Here is a 24760-nt window from a genome sequence, read left to right as displayed (position 1 = left end):
TGGACAACTTTTTCTAGATGTTTATAGAAGTCAACAGAAACATCTTTTTTTTCCCTTTCGGTTAGTTGGTTTTTGGCCTTTTTTTAAAGCTGGGGTCAGGCTTATAAAGTAAAATTCTGTCCAGGTATCTACACCTTCCCAGTGTGATTACTCTAGCTCCAGCTTAAGTCTCCATTTCCAACTCTTAAATTTCATACACACAGTTCAGCTGTAAGGATTTTTTCTTTTTCCTTTGTGACATTACTGCTTCTTAACTAAAATCTTTCTGTCATAGTTATGTTTTTGGTGTCAAACAAATCAAGATCTGTTAAACAGATCTTTGATCTGTTTATGCAGTGAGGTTGTTTTATGAGGGCTGTGGCAACATAGATGTGGAAAGATGGTTAGCACTGGTAAAATTTTGTATCTCATTTACCATGAAGTAGCCCTACTCACCAATCCATAAAACAGCCACCTAATAAACCCATTACACTTTTCATACTTAAAAGTTACTACTTTGTTTTTCCATTGCCACTATCTGAAGGAGATACAGATTCCCATGTCAACACCTTGGATATAGCCTTTGATATGGGCTTTTAATTCACTGTCTGAAGACTTTACGAGCACCTGTGGTTAGATCTCAGCACATTGCTGCTTAAACCCTCCCTTTTAAATTGATACTACCTCAACAGATCATCCATCAAAAAAGACTAGTCCAGAAAGTGCTCCTCCCCAGGACAGCCTGGGATGCTTTTTAAATTAAAATCTCATTTCAGGACACAATCTATTCAATACAAGTGATTGTACTGGCAGTGCTTTGTACAGAAGCAGTTTTATTGAAAAGATCTTTTGTTTTTTCATAAATAAAAAAGAATATATTTTAAACTTTTTTCACACATGAACATAAAAATTTTGAAAGCTTTTAGAAATGAAAATTAACTATCCAAAAATTGGGCTATCAATGTTAAATACTTAAACTTATGTTACTACTAACTGAAATACATTTGTATCTTCTATTGGTATAAAAATCTTCATAGTAATGGGTAATACAACATAAGAATTTCCTTTAACTGAATGTATTCACATATTCAATACATAGCTTTTCCAAACAAGTCCTATGAGTCTATGCCTTTCTTTTCCGTGGATTTCCATTAAGTTCTGAATGGGCTATTTGCAGTGCTTGCTGTTGCTGCTTTATGGGACAGGAGATCCATTCATCTGAGCTAAACAAAAATATAAACACAGTGGCTTATAAACAAAGTTTTCTCCTATACATATATATATAATACACATGTATAGCCAGAGCTCCCCCTAGTATAAACCCCATATTTGTGCACAGCTTCTTATTATTGTAATTATTTTGTTAAAATGGAGAATAGCATCACGCCAATACTAGATACTTTAAATACATAACCACTTCAGTTCTATATGTGGATAAAAATTAAAATAGTACGAAATAAAAATAATTAAGAGGCATAGTAATGTAGTGAACACTTGTTCCGAGATTCACAGAACACAACTGGATAAGATATAAATAATCTCAAAAATACGCCCACAGTTCAGCAAAGAATGATGTAGTTGTGGGGAGAGATATGAGAAAGGGAAAAATCAGTCTGTGTCACTTTAAAGATACAGACATACAGATTTCCCAGACTGTGTGTGTGTGTGTGTGCACGCACATGTATGCATGTGTGTGTGTTCAAATGCTCGCTAACCAGAGAGGGAATATAGATGTAGATACAAAAGTAAAGAGGGAACTCTGTAAAATACTTTACCACCAGTTCAGCTCAGACAGTTCCTTAGAAAAAGTTGTCTAAGCAAGATTCTTTCTCTATTCTGTAAGAATAATTTTCTCTGTTCATCTGCCCAGTATTTGGAATCAAATCTTAAAAGAGTTTACAGACCAAGTCATCTGAAATATTTCTGGGGTGTAATAGAGTTAATTGTACCAGAAAATATGGGAATGTAAATGCTGAAAGATTCCAATCAATCAGTTCATCAAAATAAAGAGAACTAGAATTAGTAAGAGAATCTTTATATTAAGCTTAAATAGCAGTAGAAAATTTAAAAAATTAAAAATTACCTTGAAAATCAACTTTATGCAAACTCTACTTATTATTGATTATTGTATGCAATGTGAATAAAATATATGCCAAATAAACTAGTTTTTGTTTTGAATTCAGGATATGGTAAAATAATGACTAGATTCAGAACAGACTTACCTATACAATTTTTTCACTGTTCTCATTCTCTTGGGAGGTATGGGGGTGTCAGACATATCTAACATTGTAGGCTGAAGCAAAGACTCAGTGCCTTTATCTGATAAAGCAGGAGTCATACCTATGAAAAAGTTGCAAGTAAGAAAAAAGAAAAAAAAATCAAGCTTGCTGGTTACAAATGGGCCCTGTAACAGTAGAGTTAAACCTCTGAAGGAAGGCTTTAGACATGCCATAAATTTAATGGGTACCTGATGTCTGAAACTGAGTTCCAAGGTGACAGGTGAAACTATTTGCTTTATTGATAATTGTCACAGAGTAAAAGTTGAATTTTTAAACGTATTTTGAAATACCAGAAATTATTTGATATTGACATAAATCCCATTTCTAACTCAAAACTACTATCCTTGAAGATTTAAGGGTGTTTCTTTTTATAGCACAATGTTTTGATTGTGTTTCCTTAGCAAAAGCAATTCAGCCAGCCACACCAATAGTTATATAATCTCCTATTAGTGAGATCATAGTTTCATGTTCACAAGACACTGACTGACCACATTTTTATTATATGCATACAATACAAGGCAGTGCTGCTCTAGGCATTATCCACAGCATCACACTACTACATACAGTTTTTATATTTTTTGCTTAAAATGTGACATCTCTAAACTCTTAATTAATGTTAACAATATTCCTTCAGATTTTGAACTTTTTAGTCTGTAAGAGCAGAATACACGTGGTTGTAGTTAAGTGTTCTTCTCCTCCTTTAGGACACCAAAATTATAATACAATAACCTTACCCAATTTTTGTTTTATTAGCTTGAGGCTTTTCTCTTGTTCGGCAAGTTCCTGTTTTTTCTTTTGCATTTCTGGAGTGTTCAGTGACTGCAATTGTAAATCAAGGTCCTTATTCACATCATCAAGTTTAACCAGAGCTGCACGGTACTGCTGAAGAAGATCTATTAAAGAATAAAAATAATAAACAACAAAACAGTAAATACATGGCCATTTTGATTTAGAATGGTACCAAATCCAATTCGGATAACGAATAAATCCATAAGAAAACATATCTTTCTAAAGCACTACTTAAATAACACCCACATTTATAGTGGATCAGTGGCTGTTCTGAAAATGACTGTAAAAGGAGACTGAAAAAAATCACATCCAGTATTTTGATTCCTCTTTTCTTTTGGAGCCCGTATCTTATATCACAGTACCAGGAAACTCTGAAAATGATGTAGGAAATTGGTATTAACCTATACATTTTGTCCCTTGTGTATCCAAATAAATTCTCTGCCTTTGATGACATTAAATGCTGGTAGTATGTCTTGTTTTCGTGCTACAAAGCAGAGTTGTATTACTGACTTGAATTGTATTCCACCTTGTAGACCAAGAGAACATTTATAGAGTTTCACTTTGTCCCACCTATGGAATCATGAAGGAGACTCAGAATAAACAAGGGTACATTTTGTTGACGAACCTTTTTCCTCTTTTAACATAGGAGAAAAATAATTTTTCCTCATCTAGACACTGAATAAATAGGTCAAGCAATAAAGGGTTTGAGCACATTAGCCCAGGCGCATTCATTGTCCTTTGTGGTGTGAGATGGCTTGCACAAAACTTAGCTGAACATCCACAAAAAGGGCTGCAAGCAGGACCCTGGCAACTACAGGCCTGTCAGCCTGACCTCCGTGCCTGGCAGGGTTATGGAGCAGTTCATCCTGAGTGCAATCACACAGCACCTTTGGGGTGGACAAGGGATTAGACCCAGCCAGCATGGGTTTAGGAGGGGCAGGTCCTGTCTGACCAACCTGATCTCTTTTTACGATCAGGTGTCCCACCTGGTGGATGAGGGGAAGGCTGTGGATGTGGTCTATCTGGACTTCAGCACGGCCTTTGACACTGCCTCCCATAATATACTCCTGGAAAAGCTGGTAGCCCATGGCCTGGACAAGTGTACCCCTTCCTGGATTAGGAGGTGGCTGGAGGGTCGGGCCCAGAGAGTGCTGGTGAATGGAGCTGCATCCAGCTGGCGGCTGGTCACTAGTGGTGTTCCCCAGGGGTCCGTATTGGGTCCAGTCCTGTTTAACATCTTTATTGATGATTTAGATGAGACGATTGAGTCCATCATCAGCAAATTTGCTGATGACACCAAGTTGGGAGGGAGTGTCGACCTGCTGGAAGGCAGGAGGGCTCTGCAGAGGGATCTGGATAGACTTGAGAGATGGGCTGATTCCAATGGGATGAAGTTCAATAAGGCCAAGTGCCGGGTCCTGCACTTTGGCCACAACAACCCCCTGCAGCGCTACAGGCTGGGCACAGAGTGGCTGGAAAGCAGCCAGGCAGAAAGGGACCTTGGGGTACTAATTGACAGGAAGCTCAACATGAGTCAACAGTGTGCCCAGGTGGCCAAGAAGGCCAATGGGATCCTGGCCTGTATCAAAAATAGCGGGGCCAGCAGGACCAGGGAAGTGATCCTTCCCCTGTACTCTGCGTTGGTGAGGCCACACCTTGAGTACTGTGTTCAGTTCTGGGCCCCTCAGTTCAGAAAGGATATTGAGGTGCTGGAGCGAGTCCAGAGAAGAGCAACAAGGCTGGTGAAGGGACTGGAGCACAAGTCCTATGGGGAGAGGCTGAGGGAGCTGGGGTTGTTTAGCCTGGAGAAGAGGAGGCTCAGAGGTGACCTCATCACTGTCTAGAACTACCTGAAGGGAAGTTCTAGCCAGGTGGGGGTTGGTCTCTTCTCCCAGGCACTCAGCAATAGGACAAGGGGGCATGGACTTAAGCTCTGCCAGGGGAAATTTAAGTTGGATATCAGAAAAAAATTCTTTCCAGAGAGAGTAATCAGGCATTGGAATGGGCTGCCCAGAGAGGTGGTGGATTCCCCATCCCTAGATATTTTTAAACTGAGATTGGACGTGGCGCTGAATGCCATGATCTAGTAAATGGATTAGAGTTGGACCAAGGGTTGGACTCTGATCTCGGAGGTCTTTTCCAACCCAATCAATTCTATGATTCTATGATTAAATTACCGTAAGTTTGCCATGGGGTGAAAGTGCTCAGAGAGCCTGCTGCAGACTAACAAAAGGCACTGCAAATTCTTAGTACAGCTTATTTTACCAGTAACCTTGTTGGTGTAATCACAGATTAAGTAATTACTTTTCTTTTATACTTCAAGTGTTGAAAAAGAGCATGTCAGAACTAATGCTAAGAGTGAAATTCAGTTCAAGACAAGTCCTGTGTAATGAGATGCAGTCCTTTAAATGGAATTGTACTATGATTTTCCTTTAAATGTCTAGCATCTATCCAAGTGGAATTAAAACATTCCCTTTTCTTCTACCATGATTGTTCCTGTACTAGATTACAGAAAATTCCAATTTAATTCATACTGGGTAATAATTGAGTTCAACAATGGAAAACGTGTTGATAGACACGTATAAAGTGTCCTAAACCCAGCATGTTTTAGCCTGTGCCCGACATGCTTACTGTGTTTATCCTACATGTAATGTATTTTTTACTGAAATGCCTAGGAAAGATCCTTTTAGTCATTTTTTTCCTCCCTTAGTTGCTCAATGTTAAGTAGTTTGCTCATATATAAGGCTACTCCAATAGATGCAGGTGTTCTCTCGTTCTCCCCCTCACTTCTCTCTCCATTGCACATTTCTAGGAATACTGTCATGGATAAACTTCATGTCCTTTCTTTTGAAATTGAAGTATTTCAGGACAATCTTATTTGCGGATTAAGACTTCAGTGTTTTACCAATCAGTCAAGTCAGTTGTTACATGCCAGAAACTGCCATCTTCTAACTTAATTTACAACCTTCATTCCCAAATGAAGAATCCAAGCACATAATGAAATGGAAGTGATCCCATAGGAAATAAAAAGCATTTTCTTGCTATGGAAACTATGTAGCTGTTGTGCTTATGAAATATTCTCTCTTATGAAAACGGAAATTTTTCTACCACTGCTTCAAAGAGTTTACTTGCACAGTAAGAAATTCTAAATTCATGTATGGTGTTTCCAGAGTAGAAAGACCTGAAACTTGTTTTTCAAGGATGCTAGAATTCAATCAGCTCAAGCTTTTCATGCCTTCTGTTTGAAATGATTACCACTGCTTATACTCCTTTAATAAGACTAAGAAAAAGAGGGGAATATCTCATTATTATTTCTTCTTTCAGGAAATTTAATAGCTATAAGCTTTTAAGAAAAGAGAAATTAATAAACAGGACACTGTACAGGTCCCATTTCTTCAAATAATTTTATGCTAAATGGAAGTTTTCCTTTCTATATTGCTGAAGATAATAACAAACATAGGCAAACAACATAATTTTGGAAGTTTTGTATTTTTATGACTTCATTAACCCACCTATCTGTCCAGAGTAAGTAGAGTAAAGTTTTGGCATTGGTGCTCCAAATACCATTCCTCTGAGTTTGTCCATTGGAGGAGCTTTATTCTGCAGGCCTCCAAATTTTCCATTGCTGCGAATCCTGTCTCCCTCCCGAGTCAGCAAGGTAGGGCAATGTGTAACTTTTACAACCTACATAGGTATAAAAATGACACTAAATTAGTAACTCCATGAAAAATCTAAATTTTCAGCAATGCTGTTGTGAAGCTTTTTATTTTTCAACTGCAATGCAGCTTGTTCTCCAATGAAAACATGTTTTATGAAATTACATGCCACGAGTTTTGCTTTCAAGCAATAGAATGCATATATTAAAATTAAGCAGTACTGTCAATAATTATGAAGACTACAATTTTTGGGTTTGTGTTCTCAATTTTTATCAGAACTCTGAAGGCAGAATTTAGATTTATACTGGGGAAAAAGCTTATTATCAAGATATACTACAGAACAATGCCCATCAGTACAGTTCTACATTCTTATGCAGAATAATTATTTCAATTCAAGCAAACTCATAAGCTGAAATGGAAACTATAACATTAAACCTAAATAAAATGGGTCTCAATGAGATCCAGTAAATTTCACATCAAGTTTTTAGTCAAGTGGACCTGAAATTTCATTATGTATCTTAGACTCCTGTGTTTTATTATACATACAGTGACTAGGAAAGTACTGAAGAAGTTGCATTTAACACTAACAGCAAAATTGAAAATTTTTATCTTTAAAAACATGGTCCCATGCATCATGGCAACATTCCTGTAAGAGAATTTATTGAATGGAGGTAATTTTGTCAATGCCAATGTAGTTGAGATTTCATTCACTGTTAAGTGCTTTGAGACCTAAGCAAGCACACTTCCAGCTAATGCAGCATTAAACTTGCAAATTATTCTAAATTTGTAATATATTAACTACGTAGCTATGCAGTGTATTTGTATAATAAAATACCAAGAATAATTGAAACATACCTCTTTTCGGTAATGGTTGGCAGCATCCAAGTTATCTATAATGATAGTGTCACCCAAGAGCATACCAAACACTGAAAAACGTAATTTTTTGAATCATGAAATTTCTCTGTAAAATAACTTGAGTTTTGAAAAGTCAGTTCTGAGGTAACATTATTACATCTATTCAGATAAGTGCAAGGGAAATAGCATGTAACTGATGTTTTTTCAACAAAATTTTATTCTGAGGTTGAGATAGATATGCAATCTTCTGCTTTCATCAAAGAACTCATAAAGAAAAAAAGTGGTTTATGTTTCATTGCCTTTTGGTATAATTGACCGCATTTTCCACTAAAGTACTCTCTTGGTATCTTACATTTATGAAGACACACATAATATAATCCCAAGTTTCAGGAAATTATATAAATGATCATCTTTTCCAAGTTCTCCTGGAATGATGAAATTTGTTCTCAGTTTCTTAATATGTTTCTTAGTATTCCATGGCTCATCAAATAAAAACACACTCACAGGCTGATGATCCAACTGAGCTTAAGACTCTGCTGCTAATGAGAGACTGTTTCATATAGAGTCTAACAATGTAGTCTTGCACAAGACATGTCAAGCAATGTGGTTTTAAATTCTCCCAAGAGATATAGGTAAAGGTCTGACTGTATCTAACTTTCTGAAAATGCACAGCACTAAAACCTGATTTTTATTAACAGCAGAGAGGAATATTTCAATAGTGGAAATAAGTGAAGTATAATAAAAAACTTACTGAACTAACTACAGATTCCAACTCTCTATACAAAGGAGCAGGCCCACTTTCTTTAAGGAAAAAAAAGTGTTAGAAAAGGTAGGTATTGCTACGTTGTTAGAACAGAAATCTACATAAAAATAGAAAGCTTATTCTGATAACTATTAAACTACTGATGAATAACATAACTAGTCATGTACAGTTCAGTCTGCATATATATAAATATATGCATTAAGCATTTTTGAGAGGACTGGAAAAACAGCCTAACAAAAGGAGTAACTTCTGCAATATGAAAATATAAAGCTGATCTTATGGTTGTTAGTTTCTGCTTACAGAAGCTTGGGAGTAAGACAGTGCTGCACTAACTTAAAAAACCCCCCAAACTCTAGTACATCTAAATAGAGGAAATGAAAGTAAGACAACAAGCAGAAGACAGCGGTCATGGCTGAAATTTTCACAATTGTTCTTTACAAATAATTACTGCTAAGGTACCCCTCTTTTTACCAGCAGACCTCACCAGGGATGTACACCGGTATTTGCAAATGTATCAATGAGGATTACTGAATGGGTTAGGATTTGTGATGTTTCATTTTTTAAAGAGAAAGAAGTTATTAACAATGTCTTTTGTATCATTTACCTGTTTGACAATGCTCTATGTTAGCTGGAAATGTTAACAGATCTCTGGCAAATACAGGATTTCCAATAGGTCTGAAGACGTTTTTTCCATTTCTTAAGTGAGGTAAAGGTCTGGTTAAAGAAAGAGGAGAGTGAGGAAGAAAAAAAAGAAGTAACTTGTCCTTACTTCATTACTGCTTCTATATCTAGTCAGAAATCTCAAACTGAACGGAATGCATTCTCATGCTTCCATATGAAGTGGTAAATGATCCCAACAACATCTGAAATGCCAGTTATATAAAAGATGTTTTGGTGAAACACAGATTTTTTACAATTATTAATTAATCGTTATAATAAATATAATATAATGCAATATAATATAATATAATATAATATAAATAATGGTATATTTTACACATCATTATATGCGGTCCCGTGGTGTAATGGTGAGCACTCCGGACTCTGATCACAAGGTCGTGAGTTCGAGTCTCAGTGGGGACGGTCCCCTGGCAGTTCAATGCCTCCCTGCCATCCCATCCCGTCACATCTCGGATGCTCAGCAGGGTCAGCCCCGGTTAGTACCGGGTGCTGTGACAGTCCCGAGGACTTCACTGTCACTGTCCAAGCTCGCTCGGCCGTGGCAGATGGACCTTGGGACTTAAACGGTGGGGCCAGTTCTGCGCACGCTGTGCCTCACCTAAAACATCCACTGCGCAGGCTCGAAGGGCACACCCACATGGGGAAAGCCCTTCCCAAATCTGTGTTCACAAAGTTTGGCCATACATACATATGTTATATATAATAATAAAAAATACTGTATTATCCTTTATCTTTTGGGCAACTGAAATAGCAGAATGAATTTCTATTACTACAGGTGATTTTAGGGAATGTACTCCGAAAAAGGATTTTTAAAAGTTCTAGCGTGATTTGAAGTGCTACAATTAATCAAAAAAAGTTCATCCTCTAGAAAATGTAGAAGTGAATTAAAAAAAGGTAAATTTTTAATAGAAACACCTTATTAGATAAAGAACATCAAACAGAAGTTAAAGACATAAAGCTATGATTTAAGGCTACATTTCAAGTGACATTACTATTGCTATAATAATGAACCCAGAAATTTTATACTTTGAATCTTTATTTGGAGTAAAGTTTAAAAAACAAATTAGACAAAAAAAAATTTTTTCTCTACCTGCTCCAGTCTGGGAGTGTCTTCTTATAAATAGAATCAAGGGGCAACACTTGTTGTCGGCCTTGAGTTTCATCAAAAATAGAACGAGCAGCTTCAGTAGTCAGTGTGACTACACAGTCCATGTCGCTTGCCAAATGCCAAGAAATAACTTTTGCTGCTTCATTGTCCTCGATTTGAGCTAAATGTGCAATCTGTACCACAGAAGTTACAACAGTGAAAAGAGAAGACAAGATCACCTCTCCTTTTCATGATAAGCACAATAATACTGCAATTTCAACCACACATTTAATTCCCTTGTTGATGACTTTGTTAGAAGAGGTGGTCATCTGATTTGAAAATGCTATCTTTTTTTTAAATACTCCTCAAAAATTACTTCCATATTCGGTTGGCTAATTTTTCGTCACTACTGCTTCCTTTAACCAGCAAAACTCATTAGAAGTCTCCCTGAGAGAAAACTCACCTTGCCTAGAATATCCTGGTTGCCTTTTGGATAGTTTGGAAGGGTACAAGTTCTCCTTGGCTGCTTCATTACTCCTTCTTGATCCAAGATCTTTTTTTTAAGAAGAGAATCCACATACTGAAGCTGAGACCAAAAATTTAAAATCAGCAAGCATGTATCATTGGACTGAACAGCAGAAGTACTTACTTTACTTTTCATCTATTAAATTTTCAACAAAAAACATTCAATACTCTGAAATGGACTTTTAATATATAGGAGACCACTGCACATAATCCCAGAAGAACAAAGGTGAAGCACATTGCAATTGTGACTGAACTTTTTAATTACTTGGTTGGGTTTTTTTTCCTTCTCCAGTTTTTAAAGACTTTGAGGAGCATTTCACAAGAGCCAAAAATGAAGACAGTTTAAAACAGCAGGAAGGATAACCACAAATGTACAAAACCAAACCATTTCAGAAGGGGACTATGTCCAGGCCTGAAAAATTGAGCCAGCAGGGGGGAACTTGGGTACTATGACTGCAATCTGATTCTACTATAACCTGATTTTATTTGATTTAAAGATAATTGTTTACATAGGTGGTGGTTTTTAGTTTTTTTTTTTTCCAAAATGTTAGTAGGTTGAAAACCTTCTTTAAAAAGTTTCTTTAAAATGTAATTGGACCTTTATGAGAAATCAGCAATGGGCTACATTGTCCTGAATATTTCAAACTTATTTTTACATCAACTTTGGCAAAAACATAAACATAATTCTCTGAAGTGTTTGCCTTTAGTCTATGCATGCCAGAATATATCCTGTGTATACTGATCAGCCTGCAAAAACCCATTATAAAAACTAGCCATACCAGTAACAGTGTAACCTTAGCAGAAATGCAAAAACAAGATCAGCATATGAAAGACAAGGTTTTTTACTCCTCTAGCAGTTTTTTTAAGATATACTCACATTAACAGCACAATAAAAAAATAATCTCAAGTTTGACTCTGACCCCCAAATTTTCCTATGGTTTAAATTTTCACAGTTTGCTAACAGGTGTGATTCAATAATGTTATATATTGGTATCAATTCCATATTAGGACTAGATTTATTTGAAATACAGTAATGGAGTTTAGTAAGAAATAGACCATACTGTGCTTGTCTGTGGTAATTCAATTTGGTGCTTTTTCAGTTCGTTCTTTAGAAAAGTTTCTCTTGTTTCAGCTTCTTTAACCTGACCTGAAAAATCAAGAGGGAGTAAAGAAACATTAGAAAACAATGGAACACTTCCTATAGCATTTCTTACAACTTTTCAGAAGTATCCCTGCCACAGCTGATCCTATCTGCTTCTTTATTTCAGGACAGAATATCAGGATTTGTCAACAAAGATTTTGTGATTTGTCCAGTTTCTAAGCAATTTCTGCAGAGGCCACTCCTTCAGTATCAGGAAGCAAAGGGTCAGTCTGAGAATGTAAGCTGGTCAGTCTGAGAATGTAAGCTGGTTTTAGTTTTCATCATTAGTTATCTTTCTAAATGGTTCTCCAACAGGTAAAATGGCAAGACACAAGAGAACAGTGGTAAGCTGACACTACCCTCTTTTGTCTGTTACATGGGCCAACACTTTCTGGACACTTTCCTCAACTCTCCTATCCGAACTGAAGCAATTTCAAAAATGCAATTATTAAAACAAACCTTCTGATCAACAGGCAGGATAATTAAAAAAATGCAAAGAAAACATTTTCATCATTTCTCCCATTCCCATAAACCACTGCCCTCGCAGTACTTTGCAGTGCAACAGACATCTTACTGATGAAAATAAACTATGCATAGCTACACAACATTTCTGAATAATGTACACAGGGCCAAATATGAGAGGAAAAACATAAACATTTTGAAAATGTAAGACTAACTTTTTAGAAGAGGATTATCTACAGTTCATTCCCCAAAACTGTTGAATTTGCAGATGTAAGAGCATTCACACATTCACTGCAAAGATGAGAATGAAAGACAGTCATAGAAAACAAGAATCAGATCAGCAACTTCAATGTTTTATTACTCCTTTTGATAATTCTGACATAAGACATTCTACCTCAAATCAAGACCGTTTATAGATAGAAAAGTACATCCAAATAACCAGATGGTTCCCTGCAAAGTATACGCCCTTCTGCTCTCCTCTGTCTCTCATAATTTCAATATTGGTTTTTCTCTTCTTCTCTGTATTCTCAAAATTATTAAAGAAAAAAAGTTAAATTTCAAGAAAATTTATTTATAAATTTGATTGAACTTACATTTCATTTCAGCTACAAGTTGATTAGTAGTATCAAACATCTTTCTGTAAAGATCTATGGACTTAGATAATTGGTCTTTCTCCCTTGTAAGTGTTGCCATCAGCTGCTGCTTCTTGGAATCTGCAGAAATAAGCATACATACTTTTAGAAGAAAAGAGAGGAACACACTCGGTTCAAATATTAGCAAAAATCTATTAAGCTATTACATAGTTCTGAGAAAGTATTACAGACCTAAAAATAGCTGGTTTTAGGGAAAAGCAAGTACTTTAGAGGAATTGAAACATACCGTTGTAAAACATAAATGAGAGATGATATGGTTCCAAAGGTTTTTTCAAAGCTGGCAGATGTGGCTCAAAGACAAGAATATATTCAGTGCTATCTCTTCCAGGACTGTCTTCAGCCAGCACTAGATTCTATTGAAACAAACAAACAAACATAAGTTTATGCCCACACTTGAGGTAACACACAAAATAAACATTCTTCAAATATTGTATCTTGTAGGTTCTCTAACACATGATATTATACAGTATTACTACAGGTTTAAGTATTGGCATAGAAAGGCCTTTTGTAACTATTAAATAAAAGTAATATACAAAGATATAGCAGTAGGTATTTTATTATTTAAGAACTAAGATTGCCATTTTACCTGTTCAAAAAGCCTTATTATTTTTAGCATGTATTTTATTTCAAGAAACATATGCTCAGAAAAAATATCCTCTGCACTGTTCCATAAGCAAGATTTCCTCAGGTGTACTTCACTCAGTATGTGAAATGCAAACAGAACGTTAAAAAGAAAGAACTGATGCATAAATGTAGAGAAGGAAAAACAAACTATTCCCAGTGCTTAGTTAAAGTTACTGCTGTTACCATGGAAGTAGACAGCAAGTCCCAAATGAATGAACAATATATATCCAAACACTATCATGAACATTCCATTTCTTATCAGTTCCTTATTGAAAAGACAAATTACATCTTTTGCCTTTCTTTATAAACATGGGAAATATTATAAAACCCTAAAAATGTTAAACAGAAATAAAATTAGCATACGCAATATCTAAATGTGCTGTTACTTTGGAAAAGGTATCATGCATAAAATGAATAATGCTTAGAATAAAACTCATACTGTTTCCACCTTTAACATGTAGAAATTGCTATTCAACTGGCCAAATCAAGAGAGAGGTGGCTGCAGCCTAAAAGAAGAGATAGATATATAACCTTCAAAGACGGTCTTCATGGCTTTCAAAAATATTGCACTACATATTTAAATATTATAAATAAACCCGTAAAATACTGCTAATAATAATGTTTGAACTACAGATTGGTGAAGTGTTATTTACATGTGAAATTCAAATGAGGAAAACATTTGTCCTGGATCCCCCTGCATGTCTCAGTCCCTAAGTGGAAGTACCTATACACTTCCTTCACTTCGTAAGGATAAACAGTTTAAAGATTGTCCTTCATTCAGGTTTTCTGAAAATCAGCAACCAAAAAGAGAAGGAGTAACTTATCTGTGAAGGAAAGCTACAATATATACTAACCCTCCAGACAACACAATGAGGTGTAAGATCAACTTTGAAACTGTAAGAAAATGAGCCTCATTAGATCCATTGCTCATGGAGCTCTGTATTTCAGTCACACTTACAATTTCAGCTGATCCATGCTCAAATGGAAACTCCACTGTACTGACTTTCCCCTGAAACTGGGGGATTTCTATATCTTCTTCATTAGGGCTTTTAATTTTTGCTGTTATAGTGCCAACTAGATCAAGACCAGTGTGGTTGTTGTATTCATCCTGTAAGTAAAAAACACAATAAAGTTACTTTGGCACATGAACTGAAGTAATCAATTTCTACACTGCACTGGATTTGCATGTCAAGGTACTGCAATGAGGGGCTCCAGGGGGGCCTCTGGGAGGAGAGGCTGGCACTGCCCATGCTGGACATGGCCTGTGCTCCAACTGACCCACTGCAGGGCACAGTTGAGACCCTCAGCCAAAATGGTGTTTCCTCTGGGAAAATATACACAGACAAGAAGGGGTAGAAGGGAAAAAAAAGAAAAGAAAGAGCAGAGGGTGAGAGAAGTAGCAGCAGAGGGAGAAGGTACTACTGGAGCAGAAATTCCTCTGCAGCTCACAGGGAAACTGGCAAACAGGTACTTCTTGCAGCCCACGAAGGACCACAAATGCAGCAGATACCATGCTAAACTAGGTGTGTATTTCCTGAAAGATTGCAGTCTGTGCCAAGGGCTCACATTGGAGTAGTTCATGAAGGACTAGAGCCCACAAAGGGACCCACACTAGAATATGGAAACTTTGATGAAAAAGAACAGGCAGAGAAGAGGTGAGAAGTCGTTATGGACTTAATTTGAACCCCATTCCCCACCACACTGTGCTGCCTGGGGAAGGGTAGGGGAGTCTGGAGCAAAGCTGTGCCTAGCAAAAGGTGGGGTGCTTTATTCTTTTGTTCTTTTCTTTGTTTCTCACTACTCAGATTTTTTTAATTGGTGATAAATTAAATAAGTTTTCCACACGCTGAGTCTGCTATGCTCATGGTGGTAACTGGTAAGTTGTGCTCCTATGAACATTCAAAGTTCAGGAAACATTTTTTATCATGCAAGATTTCTATGATAAACTGTCTCCTCGAAGAACAATCATGGAGAGAAACATCTGCTGTATATAGAAGTGTTTTCCCACTAGCACCTATTCTTGAAACAATTTCTTCCTGTGGCAACAAAAAACTGATGTCAATTTAGATGTTTGACAGCAAGGACCAAATATATTAGTTTTGGTAATCTGTATGCAAATGGAACAAGATGCATTTCTCATATGCTGAAAAATCACCAATTCACATTTTTTTTAAATGAAGTTAAACTGCAAAGAAACAGCAGCAATGCCTTTACAGCAAAATTCAACATATTTTTTAGCAGTGTTATGTATCTTCCTAATGACAATTTTATATGAAAGTATAGTTACCATTATATGGAGGGACAAACCCTTGACCAGTGTACGGCTGGTAAGAGCTTGAACATTGGAAACTGCTGGAGTAGCTGGTAACGAATCAGGTAACAAGCGCACAGGGTTATTAGGTACAACTTCAGCTATAATCTAGATGAAAAAGGAGAAAGAATAAAATAAAACCAAATAAAATAAAGACTGATATATTTAACTGCAATTCACTGCACACTTGAGCTGCTCAAAAAACACTGAAACAAATATATGTGAAATTTATGGACAAGTCTGACATAAATTAGCACAACCTAGTTCTACTAGGTTGCAAATTACACAGTTCTGTTATTCCATCAAATTTTTGGTTATAAAAGTTAATTAACATATTTTGATAATCAACAGTCTGAAACCAGTAACTATCAAAAATAAAAATACAGCTTTTTGCAAAACTTGCAAGTGAAACTATTTGCATTCTGAATCTACAATATATCCTAACACTTCTCTGAGATGATTCTGTATTATATGCATTACTTTGGCTACATGAATTATAGATTCATACCTGTTCACTGTTGAGTGTATTTGTCTTATCCATTGCAAATGTAAACTGGATACTGTAAATGCCCACTTTCTCTGGAATCATTTTATCCCTAAATAAACAAAAAATAGAAAACAAATAAACATGAGTCAGTATTGAAGCGACAAGTATGCAAGTATGCAGCAAGTAGTTCAAATTCTGAGTAGTCCTTCAAAATAGTCAGAAAGCCCCTGTTAAGACATAATACTCCTTCTTCAGCAAGAAAGCCATCAAAGTTTCTCAAGAATCAAAATAAAGCTTTTGGAAGCTTGAGTGAGGAAACTCTCCTCCAAGAGTTTGCCTCTACTAGCTGACAGGAAGTTTGTTGTGGCCCTGTTGTTCAGAAATCTGCAAGGCTATCTCATTCTGTTTCCCATTCAATGAATTTTCATAAAGCTACTGGAAAAAAAGCATAGACATATTTATATCTGCAACAACAACAAATTCTCTCCAAATTCCCAGGTGGAGCATAGTGAGAGAAAAAAGTGTTTTCATTTTACGTTACAGCATTCCAGGTGTAGAGCAAAGAGCTCCTACTATCAAAACTTGAAGGAAAGACCAGACACCTGATGTCCAGATGCTATAAAGAAAACTTTACCTAGCAAGGAAGGCCACACAGCACCCAGAAGACCATCCCAGTGCTTAACGAGGGACAGCAGTGGCTTATGAATGCTTAGAAATTTTTGAGGAGATGCAAACAGCCAAGATTAAGGTATTTCTTTGAGGATGATTTGTGGCACTCCTGTATTGGTTAACGAGACTTTTGTTTTCAATATACAGCATTTTCTCTGTTTTGTCAATAATACTAAGAAATTTATTTCTTCATCTTTTGTTTGAGAAGCAGTGATATGCAGGATTCCCTGGAATGCTTAACTTATAAAAACAAAATCCCAAAGTTTTAGTATGTCCAGAAAAGGCCATGACTTTTCCTTTTTTATATTTCATATAGAGAAGAAACAATTTATCTTCTTTTCTGCATTTTAACTATCTTAAGATTGAAAGTAGCCTCTGCCTTGTCAGGATGCTGAGCTGTGAATCATTTGCTAAGAATCTCATGGCTGGACAGACATAGGTTTCTGGAGAAGAAGAAATTGCACAATTGCTATGCAAGTTTTAAGACTGCATAATAATCACTGACTGGTGACAGACAGATGAAAAACATCTGAGACTGTGCCAAGAACAGGAAAACCTGAGACAAACCAGGTAGCAGACACTGATGACACAGATATTGGCAGCAAGGAGTAAAATGTATTTTTCTATAAGGGATGATAATGAGCAGTGTCTACTGTGCTTTCAAAGTTTTCAGTATGGTTCGGAGTTTTAATTCTGGACATTTGTGGACAATTAGTAAACTACAGGTACCAATGTCAAGATTTTCATAAATCTATACTCAGTCCTAAATAGGTTAGTTTGTATCACACTGACCACTGTAGTGCTTTTCACAGGAGAACATTTACTAGCATGACTGCACAGTGGCATATTCATTCTAGTTTTCTTTTTATAGAGGTACAAATACATGATGCAGAGTGCCTTGTTTTGCTAACATTTTAGGAAGTTCCTATGTTTTAATTATATCTACTACTAAATATTTCTCAGAGGGACCAAGGTCACAGAAATGTACCTCATACTTCGTGCAAGTCTGCAATGACCCTTGGTTTCTGGAGAAGTTCATTCCATAACCTTGGACTAGCCACACAAAGACTCTGCTTTTTTAAAGCAAACCTGCACTCTCATTTGTGAGTCTCCATGCACTATAGCTGCCAAACCGAGCCTGAGGCAGCTCTGGAACCTCAAATGCCTTCAAGGTAAGGACACATCTTGGAAATGATACAAAAAGCCATGCCTCTATGGCTTTTTGAATTAGTTGGCAGTCGGTTTTAAGTGAAGGTTTACAGCACATGGGTACTTGGTAACCGGAGCAGAGGAACCACAGGACACTACATGCCCCAGAAGCAAGCAGGGCTGCTGAAGGAGGAGTTGATGACTGCACATGCCCCCTGAAGGAGCAAGCTGATTGGTGGAAGGTGGTGAAGGCTTATTCAAATATGTTACCGCTCCCTCCCTGGGGTTTGTATGTTCTCCTGTAATGGTCAATAAACAGATTTCATGCCAGCAGCCTACAAGTCTCATTCACAAGTTGTAACCTCTTAAATCAAAAAGCCTCCATATACAAATATATTACCTTGATGTCCACTATCTGAGAAGCTAAAAAGACCGAACAAACAAGGGCTGTTATCAACTGCCCTCCCAGATAGGTTAGTTTCTTGGCTGGATATGACAGAGGGAATTACAGATGAAGCTACATGTGCATTGCATATCACGCTGGGTCAGAACCCTGGATTTGTGTCTCAGCAGCCCAGAAAAAAAACTTTGAAGACTTAATGATACATGAAGGTTTTGAAAGCACTAAGGACTAAGTCCTAAGGACTACAAAAAAACCTGGATGCCTGTTTTCTGGAACTCCATGATATGCCTCAAAAGAGAGGGAAGTCACAGCTGAGAGACAAGTTAGGAAACTTCATATCACCTCCTCAAGTGCTGCCACTCAGATCTTCCTGAAATCTTGACACAGCTGAGCTGCAGCAACCTACTTCTGTTTCTCTGATGAAGGAAGCAGGATCAGCTGTACAACAGTAATGTCTGCTGGAATAAGATCCTAAAGTCTGCTTTCCGAAAGCAGAATGAAAGCTCACTCCTGGGAGGCAAGACCTTAAATCAACAGCCAGTACCATAACTACTCAGGTGATCCCATAGATTGCCTAGCAGAGATATATGTAGAAAGAATGTGGCAGTCACGCATTAGCTTATGATGAGCTCTAGTTCTGCTGCTGGTTACCTAAGACACTACCTCTGAATAAGTAGCCCAAGGCAAGACTACTAAACTGACAGGGCCAAGGTCATGGTTCAAGGTTAATGTGCAACTACAGAAGGTATTAAAGAGTTAAGTCTGCTTTGTACATCCTGCAAGTCCACAGCCACTGAATGTAACATTGAAAAGAATTAAGGCATGTTGATATTACATGATAAGCTGATGATACAGTCCCTTCATTGCTAGCATTTCTCATAATGTATTCTAATATGTTATCCTAGACTCTTTTCTTTACTCTCGGATTAAACAAGTACCTAGGAATGAATTCAATCCTAATCTCTTTGCATCTTGCTAGCATCTTTCACTTTTTCTTAGCACTGTATCGTACTAATTCTATAAGAGACTGTTATCAAAACATAAAACTCCTGTTTCAGTTTCAAACTATGTCTTTTGTATAGTAAATTGCATCAGTATTGTAAAATAAACACTGCTATACTTAAAGTAGAAGAAGCCATCTTCCTTTTCATCCTTCACTTTACAACAGCTAAATGTTGTAACCTGTAAAGAAAGATGTAAAAAATTTAATGCAGTATACTGAAAGTACCTTACTTTTAACATGCTACCAAGTCTTAATAACACATGGTAATTCAATGATATCACCTGTAATTTAGGCACCAGTTTCATATTCTTAATTTTTGGAGCCTTTTCTTTGCAAAATCGAGGGTGACAATTTTTAATCCTCTCCCTATGAGTTAGCTTCTGCAGAGCCATAACATTTTTGTTACTACTCGAACAGTCTGCCAGCTTGCAACACGACAGATACTGATAAACAAATTTTGTTGATATGTAATAGTTGTTACTTAAAATCTAGAACAGGATAAGGATCTAAGTCAAATGAAGGAAAGTTTCTACTACAAATACATTTGGCCTATGCTGGCATTTTAATACCTGCTTTGACAATGCATTTTGATGACTTACATCAATTGGTGTCCTAATCCGGCTGCTCTGTGTTTCCCACATTTTCATAGAAATCCGTGCTGGATTAATATTTTTAATAATTGTTTCATCTTCAGAAAGAACACTAACCATAAAATCTGTAGGATGAGACACAACATTTTTTGAACATGATTTTTATTCAGAATTGAGATGCTTAAACTTCATGAATTTCTCTGTATATTTCATACCTAAGACAAAAACAACCTTACAAAACAGGTATTCCAAAAAGAGCCAAAACAACAAAGAATTTCAAACTAGATATGAAAAACCTTCTCTTCTTAGCCCTGTAATTAAAATAGGTAACAATCATTAGGAAAACAACCCCACCTACTTTATCCAGTGACAGCTTTAAAAGAATCCTAAAATTTTAAGTCAGCCTTTCTCAAATTATCAGCTAGGTAAGTTGCTGATTCCTTCCCTCAGGGACAGGAAATCCAGATCTTCCCCTCTCTTTCACAAGTGCTTTAGCCATTGAATTACTGGACAGGAAGGCACAGTAGCTGCAAAAAGACTGTACCAACACCACTACCATTTTCCCAAAGGCTCAGGCTATGAAGCTGAAGTGAGTTTGGCTACTTCTTACAGACTTGTATCACATACTTAAATCTGTTAGATATAGGTTATAGGGAGACATTTCACTCCATTTGCTGTTGACTAGTTCTGCAATCAAAATATTTGCCATTTTATATGTCAGTCTGAGAAATACACCTTTTTCTTGTAAGTTCCATAGAAAGTGCAGTGGTCTGAAGGAAATGGGATCCAAACTAAAGTAAAGCCACCCTTCTTATAGTTGAAACACCAACAAAGCACTTTGACACTATGGTTAAAGGTGGATTTCACACATGTAAATGAAGTTGCACTGCTCATATAGAACTGAATTTTGTACCTTAAGGAAGGACTACACATTGATATGCACAGAAAATTCAGGTATGACTCCCTCCAAGATTACAGTGCCCACCTTCAAGTGTATATGAGCTCACCAGTAAGTCAAATAATTAGGATGTTAAGTATTTTATGTAGTAATTAATTAATATGAGGCTGTTAGTAAGAAATTTATTGCCTAATTTTATAAAAAAATTTCATGTCATATATACTATATACATTCTCTGCCAAAGAAGCTGTTTAATTCTCTTCCTCTCTCAAAACCTGGTTAATTTATACTACCTACTACATCTGAAAAAAGTCTATTTGCCCCGGAGGTTAGAGCTAGTGATATTGACAGGTCCCTTTCAACCCAAATCACTCTGTCATTCTATGATTCTATAGTATGCTTCCTCTAGGCAAAACACTTGTGAGTATTTTAAAAAACAAAAACCTCTCACCATGAAAATGATGACTGATCAAGTTATGAGGTCAAGAAACAAGCCCCAACACCACAGACCTCATATTTGTGGCAGTATTCTGCCTTTCAACTCCCAAATACTACAAACACATCCTTTTTGTTCTGAAGTTTGATAAGACACTGCAGTTATTTCATAAAGGCTTGGAAATACAACAAATGGATTTGCAAGAGGCAGATTTACAATTATTTTTGTCATCTTGGAGTGATCTTTATGATCTGGGAATACAGAAATATTTATAGTAGGTGGGGAAAATATCAGATTCTTGTGCTGAAATCTCAACTGAAAACACTTCTAAGATAGACAATTTTTAGGTCCACCTAAAGGGAAAGACTGAATTATGGGAAGGACAGTGTGTAACACACAGCTAATATGGAAATGTCACAAATAATGTTTTGCCATTGTTTCTTCCTGTCAAAACTTCCCACTAAAAATTCTCTGTCAAGACTTCTGCCAGAAGTTCTCACCAGAGCTTCCATCTAGAGTTTTCCCACCAGATCATGCCATTGTTTATAGTTCAAACATCTGAATAGGGCTATGTGCCAAGAAACCATGTACAACCTCCTCTGAACACTACAAAAAGTTGAAGAAAAATTTTGGAAAATCAGGAGAGAGGAAAGAGAGAGGACTGGTTACAACAGCTGAGAATCTCTCCCCTCCTTCCCCTCACCTTTTCTCCACCACCGCTTGCTGTCTACCTGCCACCAGAAACTGAAACTCCCAGCCTGAAGAGAACCGAGACCCACCATACCACATGTGTAAGTTATCCTTCTACCCTTAACGTATTTTTGAGGGCCAAAAAGTGCTGCTAAATTGGGACCCTGCGTGGTCTGTGACATGGTTCCTTGTGAGTGATGAAACCACACCTCCTCACTGCATTCCAGAGAACTAAAGCTGCTAAGACACCCGCCCCCCCTCCCCACTAAAGAGATAACATTGTAAAGCAGCAGAGACAGAAAAAAAAAGCAGAAACTGCTTCTCCCACCACCTCACATCAACTCGGCAAAAAGGTAGTCTTGATGGTATCTTTTCTCTGCTTCTAGACGTAATCTTAGCCTTTCCTAGACTTATTTTTTCTCTTTGCCTCTCTTAGCAATTAATAAAATCAGTTTTTGGTATCAACAGGTAACTTGTGTGAGTTTTAATTTTGCTCAGGGGAATATTCAAATCTAAAGTCCTTTCTGCAAAATTGATGCAGATTGTAATACAGTGTCCTGTAACAGCTTACTTACAGAGCCTTTGGTTAAGAATCTTGCCAAAAGCCATCTAAGAAACCAAGTACTCTGTATCAGCAGCATCACTCATATTCATACAGTTGTCAACTCCTTCTACCAAAGTCACAGTTCCCAACCTGTTCCCATTTCCACATTTGGCCATCAAATCACTTAATTATATTCATTATATTCCTTCCAACAATTGCCCAGTACTGAAAATATGCTGATTGATCAAAAGTTACCTTGACCTCTCCTGAAACCTTTTGAAAACTTCATCAGATTTGCCACCTTAATTTAATAGTTTCAGATAAAGACCAAATGAAATAGGATTACCATATAATAGTTAATAACTTTAATCTATAATTGACTACCATTCAGTATAGGAAATTTCTTAGTATTTACTTATCAAATAGGTCTCAAAGTCATCAACTGAAGACTCAAATGTGAATTTTTAATTTTATTCTTTTAAAATTAAGGTAGGATTCAAATGGGAGAAAAAAATAATTTGGAAACTACCTTACTCTCCTTCACAGGTACTATTGACAAAATACAGCAGGCTTCCTAGGTTTCAATTTTTTTTTTTAAATTTCACTCAATTATTACTGAAGTCTTTTTTTGCCTTTCTTAATATGCATTATAATTAAAGTGACAGAATCTTCTTTCTTTCCATTTGATTTATGTAGACAGGACTTCAGCTTTCTGAAGAGTATCTTTGCATCATGGTTTCATAGTGCAAACCATGCTCCTGCAAATGAAAGAGAAAAATTTTCTGGAGGAAGGGCTAGCAAATTTGCATACTTCACTGGCAAATTCAAGAACTGTATCTCCCATGGTTATTGTAAAGAAGAGTTATTTCCTGAACTAATGGAATTAGTTAGGATAGTTCCCTTATTCATGCCAAAGTTTACTTACAGGAAAAAGCAGAAGTTTCAAACTCTGTTTTAGCAAGACATGTTTGCTCACGGTTCTAACTTACTATTCTTTATTTGTTTTCCTTATTGTGAATACTACTGGAATATAAAACATGAGATGGGTTTTTGTCTTTAATGACTCAGTCGTCTTAGCTGGAAAGAAAAGATCACTGTTTTATGGGAGAATACAGCAGGAGAAAAGTATTTTATACTGTCCCTGGCACACTTCTGATTGCTTTTTGACTCCTTTTGGCTCATGGTTGTGATGCCTATGAGGCTTCTGATTTTTTCATTTTTATAGATTTTAGAAGCACTTGTAACTGTAGTAAAAAAGGCAAATGTGGTATGTTAATATTTCTGGCAGCTTAAGTTCATTGTTTATGTGTCCTAACCCCTAGCACATATCAGTAGCTCAAATTCTTTTAGTTATTTAGTCTTGTTTTCAAGGTAGAATACTGAAAACTACCAGAAGGCCTGCAGAATGAAACATAAACATAAACCAACAACCTTGAGTCTAAGAACACTGGAAAACCTCCAAGAGCACTTTGTCTGCTGAGGAAGATGAGTGCTGAAGAACAGAGAGTCCCACTGACCCCAAACCCAAATTATAAGGAGGTGTGACCAGAAGGAAGATGGGGCTGGATCGAGAGATGTGTGAACTGGGGGTTGTGTGAACAGTATTAAAGACCATGGAAATCAGTGTTTGGGGATGTGTCATCATGTATTCCTAAAAGCCCTAAGCCTATACATTGAAGAATCTACCTTTTTATCTTATCCCACACTTAACTGGCTTGGAGTCTGTTTTATGGGGTCTCTCACGGCATCAGTTGGCCTACAATTTCATAGCTATCTTCTTTGTTACTATTTCACAGAACAAGAGATGAGGGGAAACATGCATGTACTAGCTCTGATCATCTTTTGGGAAGATCAAAAACTGAAATATGGTATTTCACTAAAGACAAGAGATTCTGTAGTTTCACCATCTACAAATGGATAAAACCAACAATTTGGAACAAATAAGTTAGAGGTCTTTTGAAATGATCTACATACCTCTTCTCTCCAAGTGTTACAGAGGCATCTCAGACAGAGATGTAACAAAGTACTGATACAGAACAGACCAAGAAAGCAAGAAAATATCCCAGGAGAACCACTAAAATAGTTT

At 36.7% G+C, this 24760-nt stretch overlaps 1 protein-coding gene across 2 annotated transcripts in view; it reads right to left on the bottom strand.

Annotated features, from left to right (window-relative positions):
* Positions 1 to 781: 781 nt before the first annotated feature.
* The window catches only part of SMCHD1 (structural maintenance of chromosomes flexible hinge domain containing 1), a 67645-nt gene continuing 43666 nt past the window's right edge, over positions 782 to 24760 (bottom strand). For both annotated transcript variants that reach the window (XM_071554737.1, XM_071554738.1), the window contains 16 exons: positions 20116 to 20231; positions 19634 to 19695; positions 16314 to 16401; positions 15782 to 15913; positions 14453 to 14602; positions 13097 to 13223; positions 12811 to 12930; positions 11676 to 11761; positions 10553 to 10675; positions 10093 to 10283; positions 8926 to 9035; positions 7559 to 7629; positions 6560 to 6731; positions 2993 to 3151; positions 2202 to 2319; positions 782 to 1202 (listed from right to left, as the gene is read on the bottom strand). In XM_071554737.1, the coding sequence (XP_071410838.1) occupies positions 1103 to 1202; positions 2202 to 2319; positions 2993 to 3151; positions 6560 to 6731; positions 7559 to 7629; positions 8926 to 9035; positions 10093 to 10283; positions 10553 to 10675; positions 11676 to 11761; positions 12811 to 12930; positions 13097 to 13223; positions 14453 to 14602; positions 15782 to 15913; positions 16314 to 16401; positions 19634 to 19695; positions 20116 to 20231 (1925 nt within the window). In that variant the 3' untranslated portion in view covers positions 782 to 1102. The remainder of the gene's footprint in view (positions 1203 to 2201; positions 2320 to 2992; positions 3152 to 6559; positions 6732 to 7558; positions 7630 to 8925; positions 9036 to 10092; positions 10284 to 10552; positions 10676 to 11675; positions 11762 to 12810; positions 12931 to 13096; positions 13224 to 14452; positions 14603 to 15781; positions 15914 to 16313; positions 16402 to 19633; positions 19696 to 20115; positions 20232 to 24760) is intronic.

Source organism: Pithys albifrons, chromosome 4 (genome assembly GCF_047495875.1).
Source record: "Pithys albifrons albifrons isolate INPA30051 chromosome 4, PitAlb_v1, whole genome shotgun sequence".
Lineage (NCBI taxonomy): Eukaryota > Metazoa > Chordata > Aves > Passeriformes > Thamnophilidae > Pithys > Pithys albifrons.
This window is presented reverse-complemented; position numbering and strand designations above follow the sequence as displayed.